The sequence below is a fragment of the Mastomys coucha genome, unplaced genomic scaffold (genome assembly GCF_008632895.1).
Source record: "Mastomys coucha isolate ucsf_1 unplaced genomic scaffold, UCSF_Mcou_1 pScaffold22, whole genome shotgun sequence".
Taxonomy (NCBI): domain Eukaryota; kingdom Metazoa; phylum Chordata; class Mammalia; order Rodentia; family Muridae; genus Mastomys; species Mastomys coucha.
The window spans coordinates 116,778,691-116,790,290 of record NW_022196905.1 but is presented as its reverse complement, the minus strand read 5'-3'; the positions used below and the strand labels follow the sequence as shown (position 1 = coordinate 116,790,290).

Sequence of the window (11,600 nt, the reverse complement as noted above, 5' to 3'; positions counted from 1 at the left end):
TCCTCCCCAACTTGCTTCTTGGTCATGATGTTTGTGCAGGAATAGAAACCCTGACTAAGACACACTCTCAAGGCTTCTACTCTTCATCTGAGGCCCTGCCACGAATCCAGATGTCTACACAACAATTAAAGGGCGCATGAACTGTGCATGGGGCTGGAGAGATGGACCAATGCCTAGGGACCAGTAGATAGAATACTTGCTTGGCATACGTGAAGTCTTAGGCTTGATCCTAAGTACTGCATTATCCAAGCAAGATGGCTAATACTTGCAATCCCAGCACTTCGGAGGTAGAGTTGGGAGGACCACCAATTTAAGGTCATCCTGCATAGTGAGTGTGAGGCCAGCCTGGGTTATGTGACACCCTGGCTCAAAAAAAGAAAAGAAAATAGTTATTCTCAGCTAGTTTGAGTCTAACCTGTGCTACATGACACCCTATCAGAAACAGAGAGGCAGACAGAATGAATTGAGTGAATGACTGAGTGAATGGATGAATGAACTTGAGTATAGTGGTACATGTCTGTTATCCCAGCACTCCGAAGGCAAGAAAAATAATGCAAATTTTGAGGCTAGCCTGATCTACGTATGGAGTTCCATATCAGCCAGGGCTACAGAGCCATAGCAAGACTCCATATTTAAAAAAAAAAAAAAAAAGCTTTTTTTTTTTTTTCAAAACAGGGTGAACAATAAGGTGTGAGCCAAGAGTGGTCCCTTCTGTGGGAACAGAGGCTGTCTAACTTACACAGGTGGCAGGCACAGTGTCCAACCCGAAGCACATGTTTCTGAGGATGATCCTGTGGGTGGGTACTAAGATACCATGATCTCCTGGAACTGGCTTCAACCTGAGGATATTTTGATTGGCAGTATCTGTGCGTATGTGCTGCTGGTGCAAGATTTAATGGGAGTGGATTTGTACAGCCTCGAAACCTATGGAGTGTGTAGTTGTATTTGTTGAGAGAACAGGGTCCCCGGGATTTAGATAGAACATTTTTTATCGTCCATGAGCAAACCCGAGACAGATGGAAAGACATGAACGTCCCTTCTGGGGATTCTGTCTACGATGTGAGGAACACAGGTGGAGGCTCCCAGACATGGGGAGGAGGCCCTGGGCCACCCACTGTTTCTCTCTTGAGTCTATGGCTCTCCCAGGAGAGTCATAGCACTCAAACGTGGAAGGCTGACCAGTGAGCTAAGGACTTTCCTACTATGTTTGTTTTGAGACAAGGTCTCACTGTATAGTTAGACTGGGACAGTTAGCCACCATGAAATCAGTCTCTGATTTGTGGCATCTCCCCTGCTGAAAGGCAACCCTTGAGCTTCATCTGTCGCATCTACCAGGCACATAGGGCGAGGGCTAACGGTGCATGTGCTGGACCAGGGATGTTTCTATAGTTTGTACAGAAGGCAGCTCTGATGCCCCTGGAGTGGTCCCAGCACGTTCTACCATCTGACCCTTCTTACTTCTTGTCTCTTCTACCAAAGCTGGTTCTGGTTGGTCCTTCTAGTCACTAAGTCATTTGTGAGCATCATTTTTTCCCAGGGGCAGCATCTCCCCAATGTCATCACAAACCCTGGGTTCCTATTGGTCTCCCTGGGTTCCAAAGGAATTATGCCATCACATTTCCTATAAATGGATCCCAGGAGAATGAAAGGGAAGGAAGGCACTGTCCTGGGTCAGTCCAGCACAGAGGGATCCCCACTGAGGGCTGTTCACCTGCCCTGGGGACACAGAACACACATGACCTGCCCTACTGGAGCTCAGGCAGGCACCTCCCCAGGAAGTATCAGTATCCCAAGGATACATGGGATTCACTGAGCTCCTGATGTCCCTACCTCCTGCCAGCACCTCACAACACCACAGACGGAGCCAGCATGCCAGTCACCAAGTGTCCAAGAAAATCAGAGCCACTGTGGAAAGGGTGGGACCGGAAAGCCCAGAAGAACGGACTGAGACACCAAGTGTTTGCAGTGAACGGAGATCACTATGTGGGGGAATGGAAGGGCAACTTGAAACACGGTAAGCAGGAGATCCTCCGGGGATTAGGGGCCAGTATGGGCTCAGAGTGGGTGGGTAATGCAAAACAAAACAAAAAGCACCGTACTGAGTCCATTAACACCATAAGCGATCTTGTTCCCAACCCCCCTTAGTGGGTAGATATTGACAAGGACCAGCAGCGGGGCTTCTCCATGCTATGACTCTGAAGCCCAATTCAGCACTGACTTCAGCCGAGCAAGAGTCTAGGGACAAAAAAAAAATATATGGATAGGGGTCATCAGAAGCGGTCACACTGTCTTCTGACAGGGTGGCTGAGCCTGGAACTGTCCGGGTGAAAAGGTCAACACGTTAAGAAAATGACGTGCAGTAGGCATTGTAGGCTTCAGATGCAGCCCTGATGCTCTGCAGATGATGGGGCACAAGGTCTGGGCCTCAGTACACAGGATAGACCTGTCCAACCCCTAGAAGTAACTAAGTGACCATAACTCCAGTAAGCCTGGACTCAAGTCTTAACCAGCAGGGGGCGAATGGGTTCTGGCAATACAATGCAAACCCTGGTGGTGGGGGAGGGGTGGGGGCGGGGAATGGCATGACTCTTATTTAAAAACTCTAGTCTTGCAATTCCAGACTTAACCACCATGTTCTCCTGCCTTCCTGGGTTATGGTCACTAGAATCCTCGAGAGCCTGCATTGTTAGAATCCCTCTTCTATCAGTTTTCTCATCTAAGTTGCAACAATGTCTCTTTATAAAAAGTTAAGACCGGGGGAGCAGCAAGATGGCTCAGAGAGCAAGGGTGCTCGCAGAGAATCTGCGAGATACACTACCATCACATTTCCCAAATGAGGCAACTGGGAAAAAAGTAACTACTCAAGAGGTGGTATTAGGGTATAGAGGGCATCAGAGAGGGGAGGGGAGGGAGCAAAGGGAAGGCAGGAGCAGGGTGATGTTTGAGCTGGGTAAAAAAGGGCTGGGCTGAGGGGCATTTCATCTAAAATTTAGACCTTAAACAGTAGAATTAGAATTAGGGAGGTCAGTGTAACTTGATTGAGGGACAGACTAGAAATCAGGGTAGCTGGAGCAATGAGCAATGGGAGAGGAGGTGGGGCAGAAGTAGGTGTGGTTTGATTATACACACCTATAATCCCAGTTATTGGCTCAGGAGGCTGAGGTAGGAAGATCAAGGCTGGGCTGACACCCCCCCCCTTACCCCCACCCCTTCACAAAGCAAGTTGGGATGGATTGTGGAAGCCAGCTGTGACGGTGCATTCCTGTGGTTCCCAAGTGCTTGGAAGACAGTCTGTAGGAAGATCCGGAGTTCAAGGCCAGCTTCAGCTGCATAGTGAGTTTAAGGCCAGCTTCAGCTACATGAGACCTTATCTCAAAACAAAATAAAATTTAAAAAAAGAGAGAAAGGACAGAAGGGCAGAAGGAAGTAGCCAGCTGTGATGGCTCATACCTTTAGTTCCAATACTCCAGAGCAGAGGTAGGACGATCGATCTCAGTGAGTTCAAGGCCAGCATGGTCTACCTGGCAAGTTCCAGTACAGCTGTGTCTGCATAATGAGACCCTGTTGCAAAAACAAAGAGAGAGAGAGAGAGAGAGAGAGAGAGAGAGAGAGAGAGAGAGAGAGAGAGAACGAGGACACTCGTCTGTAGAGCTAAAAATCTAATAAATATATTGTGCCTCAAGGACCTTGGTGAGCCTTGTCCTTTTTTTTTTTTTTTTCTAGTTTTTTGAGGCAGAGTTTCTCTGTGTAGCCCTGGCTGTCCTGGAACTCACTCTGTAGACCAGGCTGGCCTCGAACTCAGAAATCCGCCTGCCTCTGCCTCCCAAGTGCTGGGATTAAAGGCGCCACCACCGCCCTGCCACACTGGGCATCTTAACCAACAGGCATTTCTTTCCTGTAGCTCTGGGGGCTGCACCACCACTGCCCGGCGGAGCCTTGTTCTTTTTAAGATCTATTTTATTTTATGGGCATGAGTGTTTTGCCTTGATGTATGTACGTATCTGTACCATGTGAGTGCCTGGTACCTATGGAGATCAGAAGAGGATGTCAGATGCCACTGGAGCGGGGGTTACAGGTGATTGTGAGCTGCCATTTCTGCATGCAGGGGACAGAACCCAGGTCCTCCGCAAAGCCAGTCAGTGCTCTTAACCACTGAGCCACCGCTCCCCAAACTCTGTCTCCCTTTGTTGCAGGACAAACATTGTTGAAAAGAAGGGGACAGGCTAGCAGCACTGTTCGTGCTAAGCATGTGCTGGATGAAGGGTGAGTCTGCCCTTGTCAGGGATAGACTAGATCAAATTTTTATCTCCCAATGTGAACATCTTATTTCACAATATTTCAAATATTATTAGGCAAATGAGATAAGCCTGAAGCCCTACCTGCTCTAGATTTAAAAACCCAAGGGTTGGGCTGGAGAGATAGTTCAGCTGTTAAGAGCAAATATTGCTCTCCAGTCTTGGTGGTACACACCTTTTAGCCCAGCACTCAGGAGGCAGAGGTACGTAGATCTCTGAGATGGAGGCCAGCCTGATTTACATGGCATGTTTTTCTCTAGCCTGCTGTATACAGAGTCACCATGTCTCAAAAACAAAAAACAAACAAAAAAGCTGAGAACCTGGGGGCTGGAGAGATGGCTCAGTGGTTAAGAGTGCTGACTACTCTTCTGAAGGTCATGAGTTCAAATCCCAGGAACCACATGGTGGCTCACAACCATCCATAATGAGATCTGATGCCCTCTTCTGGAGTGTCTAAAGACAGCTACAGTGTACTTATATATAATAAATAAATCTTTAAAAAAAAAAAAGAGCTGAGAACCTGAATTCAGTTCCCAGCACCCACATCCAGTGGCTCACAGTCACCTGGAGCTTCAGCTTCAGGAGGGGGTTATAACGCCCTCTTTTGGCCTCTCTAGGTACTACATTCACATGGCATATTCACACAGACACATAAAAATAAATGTTTAAAAACAAACATTCTTTTATAAATAAAATTTAAAATATAAGAGCTAGAAATAGGGCTGGTGAGATGGCTCAGTGGCTAAGAGCATTGACTCTTCTTCCGAAGGTCCCGAGTTCAAGTCCCAGCAACCACATGGTGGCTCACAACCACCAGTAATGAGATCTGACGCCCTCTTCTGGTGCGTCTGAAGACAGCAACAGTGTACGTGTTTATACTAATAAATAAATCTTTGGGCCTAAGTGAGCAGACCAGAGTGGACAGGGTTGACCAGAGTGAGCAGAGGTCCTAAATTCAATTCCCAACAACCACATGAAGGCTCACAACTATTTGTACAGCCACAGTGTATTCATATACATCAAATAAATAAATCTTTAAAAAAAAAAAGAGCTAGAAATATTGCTCAGTGGCTATCTTACTTATGTTTCAAGTTTCTATTGTTGTGATAAACACCGTGGCCAAAAGCAACTTGGAGAGGAAAGGGTTTATATTGGCTTACACTGTCACTTCAAGATCCATCATTAAAGAAAGTCAGGGCAGGAGTTCAAGGCAGGAATCTCGAGGCAGGAGCTGATACAAAGGCCATGAGGGAGTGCTGCTTAGTGACTTGCTCTTCATGGCTTGCCCACCCTGCTGTACTGTCTTCTTTTAGATTTACTTATTTGATCCACAGTATGATAAAAATTTGTACATAAGAGCCCAGCAGTGGTGGCACATGCCTTTAATCCCAGCGCTTGGGAGGCAGAGGCAGGCAGATTTCTGAGTTCAAGGCCAGCTTGGTCTACAGAGTGAGTTCCAGGACAGCCAGGGCTATACAGAGAAACCCTGCCTCAAAAAACCAAAAAAACAAACAAACAAAAAAAAAAAATCCAAGGAAAAGATTCTGATTGGCTCAGCCCTGAGTTTATTCCTTGGGGTTTGAAGTCTGGAGTTTGTAGCCATAAGATGGCAGTGAAAATGCCAGGGAGGGACAGTAGGTGATGCCTGACACTGATAAGAGTTTTCTTCATACTAAAAAAGAAAATTTCAGAGGGCTGTAAGTAATCTGAGGATATTTTTCTTCATGTCCCTACCCCTGCTGGGAGGCACCTGGTTTTCGTTGCTCTGGTGGCTGATCACCCTTCAGAGACCCTGACTGAAAAGCAAGAACACTCTTCCTTGCTATGCTACCTCTGGGGCCTGCCAGCAGCTCTTGATTTAAGTTTGTTTAGCGAATAAAAAGGAGAGACAGAAACAATGAGTCAACAGGGGAGCTGAGGAATTCTATATGCAGACTTGATATATGGATGCTTACTGATGCTTGCTGTCATGGTGACTTATTCATTCATTCATTCCTTGGATTCATTCATTGAAGTCAAACTGATGGCCAAGAATGACAGCACATAGCTAGCCCTTAAGAAGCACAGGTGGACGCCGGGCAGTGGTGGCGCACGCCTTTAGTCCCAGCACTTGAGAGGCAGAGGCAGGTGGATTTCTGAGTTCGAAGCCAGCCTGGTCTACAGAGTGAGTTCCAGGACAGCCAGGGCTACACAGAGAAACCCTGTCCCAAAAAACCAAGCCAAACCAAACTAAACCAAAACAACAACAACAAAAAATAAGCATAGGTGGGAGGATCATGAGTTCGAGGACAGCCTGGGACATAGGACATAGGACATGATCCTGTCTTATAAACCCATAACACAGGGATGTAGCTGTGAGTTGGTAAAATGCTTCCCCCGCATGCTCAAGGCCTTGGTTTGAGCCTCAGTATGGTCTAAGTGTAGGCATGTATGACGGGTACCTGTGAGCACGAACATCACCACAGCATGTATGTAGATGGTAAGCGAGGAACTTTCGGAAGTAAGTGCTTTCCTCCCACTGTGGGTGCCAGAGAGCAAACTCAAATACCAGCTTGCAAGACTAGAGATTTTCCCTATGAGCCATCTCTCCCACCCCGACTTACTTAGTTATCAACTACAATCACAATGCTGTACATCAGTCCTCTAAAGTGTTAGGCTATGATAGTCTTTTTGGCCAATATCTCCCTTTTTCTCCCCTCCCAGCTGCTGACATCCATCATTCTAGTCTCTTTCTTTCTTTCTTTCTTTTTCTTTTTCTTTCTTTTTTTTTTTTTTTTTTTTTTTTTTTTTTTTTTTTTTTTTTTTTTTTGGTTTTTCGAAACAGGGTTTTTCTGGATCACCCTGGCTGTCCTGGAACTCACTCTGTAGTCCAGGCTGGCCTCAAACTCAGAAATCCGCCTGCCTCTGCCTCCCAAGTGCTGGGATTAAAGGCATGTGCCACTACTACCCAGCTTTTTACTTTCTTTTTAAGACAGAGTCTCTAGACATTGCCCAGGCTGGACTGGAATCCTCCTGCTTCAGCCTCAATTCTACTTGAGGTTTGCCATAATCAATCTGGCAGTTAAACAGTGGGCAGGAGAATCACTGCTTTTAGACATGGAACATGTCTTCTGTATGCTTCCAGTCTAAAGATGAGGCACAGACCCTATTCTGAAGAAACTGTTCAGGGCAAATGTCCCTGAGGTCTGGCCTGGCATGTGGCTTCCAGCTGCAGGGTGGCAGCCAGCAGTCTGCAGTGTTGGCCCATCCGTGTGTCACCAGGGAAAGGAACACAGGTCTGGAAGAAGAGTGGCGCTATCTATGAAGGGGACTGGAAGTTTGGGAAGCGAGATGGTTATGGCACCCTCAGTCATCCAGACCCAGAGACCGGAAAGCTCAGGAGAGTGTATTCAGGCTGGTGGAAAGGCGATAAGAAATCGGTGAGTGGTTTCCCAGCATGCCTTATTTGTATTTGTAGGTGAGGGTAAGAGCCAGGCTCAGGGTGTGTGTGTCTGTGTGTATGTGTGTGGGGGGGTGGAGAATGAGAGAGAGAATGTGTGTGTGTGTGTGTGGTGTGTGTGTGTGTGTGTGTGTGTGTGTGTGAGAGAGAGAGAGAGAGAGAGAGAGAGAGAGAGAGAGAGCACGATCAGAGGGCAAAGGTGGGAGTTGGACCTAGAGGCAGTGGTTTGCTGGGTGGGAGAAGGAAGAGGTGGAGGGAGGAACTGTAGTGCTTTTCAAAACCAAGAAAACAGGAAGCAAGAATAGTAGGGGCCCTAGGGAGGAACCCTTTAAAAAACTTCCAAGGAGTCAGCAGGCAAGCTCTCCTCCACCCTCTTCCCCCTTCTTTCCTGGCTTTCTTCTCCTACTACCCCATTCTGAGGATCCTCTTCCTCCTCCTGCTGGCCCGAGTCAGATGGGGGAGGCTAGGAAGCAGGGTGTGGAGGTACAGAGCTGTGATCTCAGCATCCTGAAGGTGGAGGCAGGAGGAGAGTGAGTTTCAGGTTAGCCTGGGCTACATAGAGACCCTGACTGAAAACAGGGAACAAGGACAAGAGAGGAAGAAGAGGGGGAGAAGCTAGTCAGAAGAAATTCCACAAATATTCATTCTACTGTAGACATATTAAAAAAGACAAAAAAAAAAAAGTGTATTGATCCTTGCTATAAGCCATCGAGTCTGATAAGTGTTGCTATCAAACAGTTACTATACATGGTATTTGAGCTCTTATATTCTTGTAAAAGCTTTGTCATCATTGGTCTTCCGTTTCGCTAAGGACATGTTCAGGGAGGTGAAGCAACTAGCCTGGGGTTGGTGATACAGTTAGCCAGCTGCAGAGCCCCAGATTTCATGTTCTTTGCTCCAGGGGGTGTGAAGACTGAGCCTCAAACAAATGATTTGCCTTTAATAGAGAGTTAAAAGTGGTTTCCCTGTGGTTGAGAGATCATGTAATCTAACCTAGAAAATACAGAGCAGGAGCATTATAATCCAAGGAGCTAGCCTGATAGACATGAAATGGTAGGAAGAAATAACAAAGATATCAAATAGCAGGTCTTATTTGCCCTCGGGGAGACAAAGAGTGTAGTGAAAAGTGGCCTTGGGATTTTGAGGTACAGACTTAATGCTACTTAACCCAGCCATTTTGAGCGGGATCTCCAATAGTCTCTGATTTCCTGCCGTTGGTCTCCAAATGTAACATTTATGTTTCTAAGTAGCCAGCTGAGTAGAGACTGGATGTAATCAGAGTTGGGTGGGTGATCCTACGGGGTATAAAATATCCTTCTGGTGGCTGTATGGAAGTGGAGCCAGAGATAAAGGGACCAGAGGAGTGAAATTATGCGGGCGGTATGAAGGCGGTGCACGAAATGAGCACCATGCAGCTAGTATTCTTTGACCTCTGCTCGGAAAGCCGGCACAAGGAGACTCAGGTGTGAGACTTGGCAAACAGTGGGACACCTTCCTGCTTTCAGGGCTATGGGATCCAGTTTTTCGGACCCAAGGAGTATTATGAGGGTGAGTGGTGTAGCAACCAGCGCAGCGGGTGGGGACGCATGTACTACAACAACGGCGACATCTACGAGGGCCAGTGGCAGAACGACAAGCCTGAAGGGGAGGGCATGTTGCGGCTGAGTGAGTGCCCCGCCCCGTGAAACCACGCCCCAATGCTTCCTGGCCCCGCCCCGTCCCGGAAAGCTCTCGTCCCAGACTCGCTGCCCCTACCAGCAGTAATACCTGTCCCGTAAATACCAGTATTGTTATCCCTGAGAGAGTGAGATTCTGACTTTCAGCGAGATCCAAATAAGCTGAGGCCCTGGATCAGCTGGGAGGGCAGACGGTCAGTCTGTGTGCCTGTCTTGTAGTCCCTATACTCAGCTAGGAGTCTGCCTTCAGTGAGCCTCCACTATGCATAAGCTGGGTTTAGTGAGTTCTTGGTAAGCAGAGCAAATGTTCCGAGGAACTTCTCATGGCCTGGTCTCTGGGCAAGAGTGCATAGATTCAGATCCTGGTGTGAGCAGGTACTAGCTCTGGGACCCCAGATAATTTGCTTCAGTTTCCTTGTGGTTAACAAATGGCTATTGTTGTTGTTGTTGTTGTTATTATTATTATTATTTTAGTGAGAGGGCCTGTGAGTTGTCTCAGTGGGTAACATCGCCTGCACACAGGCCTGACCACCTGAGTTTGATCCTGGAGGAGAGAACTGATTGTCCTCTCACCCCTACATGTGCGTTATACATGCACCATGGCATACAAGTGCCTGCATTTAACACACACACACACACACAAATAAATAAATAAATAAAAACGGGAGGTGAGCAGGGTCCCTAATATCTGGGATCAGCAGCATTTGCTTTGACTTAGAGCCCAGCCTGTGCTAGCCAGAGGGCAAAATGCTGTCTCAGAAAATAAAACTTGCATAGCTTTAATCATAGCTTTGGGAAGCAGAGGCAGGTGGAGCTCCGAATTCTTGGTTTACAGACAAGAGTTTCAGGCCAAGTCCTGGGGGTGTGGAGCAGCTGCCTAGCAAGCTCCAAGTTTCTTGCCCTGCAGAGCAAAACAAAACAAAGTAACAAAAGAACAACAAAAACTTACACCTCAAACCGGAACTAGATTTGTAACGCAGAGGCTGAGGAAGTGCTGATAGTGAGCATGCGCCAAGTTCTGGCCCCAGCATCACAAAATAAAATCAAATCTCTTTCTTTCTCTCTCTTCCCTCCTTCCCCTCCCCTCTCCTCTCCACTGGTTTTCTCTGTGTAGCCCTGGAACTCTCTTGGTAGATAGAGATGGGCTTGAACTTAGAGATCCACTTACCTCTGCCTTCTGAGTGCTAGGATCAAAGGTGTGTTAAGTGATATTGATGATGTTTATGGACACTGCACCTCCTGCTGTGTGCTTAATGGCTCTCAGAGAGCTAGCACACACTGGTCAGCTGCTGGGACCAGTGAGGCCCAGCCTGTGTCCTAGCTGCTACCCTGTGCCTAGCATCCATGCTTTCCTGTCTAGAGAACGGGAACCGGTATGAGGGCAGCTGGGAGAGAGGTATGAAGAACGGGCATGGACGTTTCTTCCACCTGGACCATGGTCAGCTGTTTGAAGGCTTCTGGGTGGACAACGTGGCCAAGTGTGGCACCATGATCGACTTTGGCCGTGATGAGGCCCCTGAACCCACCCAGTTCCCCATTCCTAAGGTGGGTAGTCCTCCTGGGGCCCTGGAACCAGAGAGACAGAAACCAGCATCCGTAACCCTACATGTCAAAGGGCTATAGATGAGGAAAGGTTTTGTTTTCGAGCATCTCTAGCAGAGGCAGCCTGGGGGCCTTCCATGCTGCTTATACCAACCAACCAGTCCCCTCCCCCATGCTTCCCTCCAGGTGGAGATTCTAGATCCAGATGGTGTGCTGAAGGAAGCGTTGGATAAACTGATGAAGACTGAGGAAGAAGGGGAGTGAGGTCACGTGAGAAGACACAGCTGTCTGCCATCTCTTGTGAAGCCGAAGCCTCTCCTCGTCCCTGAACAATGCTGATCTTCTGGTATCACTAACAGGCTCTGGGCAGGACCAGAGAGGGCAAATTTCCTGCCTCCTATAGTCCAGCTTTTCTTTCTTGGCTACTCCTCTTTGAAACACGTGTTCTTAGAAGACCCAGTGCATCCCAGTCCTGCCTAGTTTGCCTCAGTTGCATTTTTAGCTTCCTGGGGTGGGCACTGAGCCGCCCCAGGTGGTTTTGTCCCTTGTAAAGGATGTCCGAGGCGGCTGTGGACCCTTGGTGTACTGACAGTTGTTTGTGGGACCTTGTCCTGGGGTGGCTGTGGAGCTTTATGGCGAGGGAGTTGG

General features: G+C 47.8%; 1 protein-coding gene across 2 annotated transcripts; it reads left to right on the top strand.

Annotated features, from left to right (window-relative positions):
* The first annotated feature begins 1,619 nt into the window (after window positions 1-1,619).
* Morn3 (MORN repeat containing 3) lies at window positions 1,620-11,421 on the top strand. Of its 2 annotated transcripts, XM_031342309.1 has the most exons (6): window positions 1,902-2,014; window positions 4,194-4,263; window positions 7,557-7,714; window positions 9,240-9,399; window positions 10,771-10,955; window positions 11,139-11,421. In XM_031342309.1, exons 2-6 carry the CDS (start codon window positions 4,248-4,250, stop codon window positions 11,214-11,216), a joined length of 597 nt encoding a protein of 198 aa, XP_031198169.1. In that variant the 5' UTR covers window positions 1,902-2,014; window positions 4,194-4,247; the 3' UTR covers window positions 11,217-11,421. The 2 variants fall into 2 exon arrangements, with proteins under 2 accessions (XP_031198168.1, XP_031198169.1); XM_031342308.1 differs by lacking the exon at window positions 4,194-4,263 and having other exon boundaries at window positions 1,620-2,014.
* The last annotated feature ends 179 nt before the right edge of the window (window positions 11,422-11,600 follow it).

Bases quoted from the DNA above. Each gene is read 5' to 3' on its own strand.
- Morn3 (XM_031342308.1), top strand. From the start codon at position 1,870: ATGCCAGTCACCAAGTGTCCAAGAAAATCAGAGCCACTGTGGAAAGGG. The intron at 9,400-10,770 runs GTGAGTGCCCCG...TTTCCTGTCTAG, and splicing joins GGAGGGCATGTTGCGGCTGA to AGAACGGGAACCGGTATGAG. The intron at 10,956-11,138 runs GTGGGTAGTCCT...GCTTCCCTCCAG, and splicing joins CCCAGTTCCCCATTCCTAAG to GTGGAGATTCTAGATCCAGA.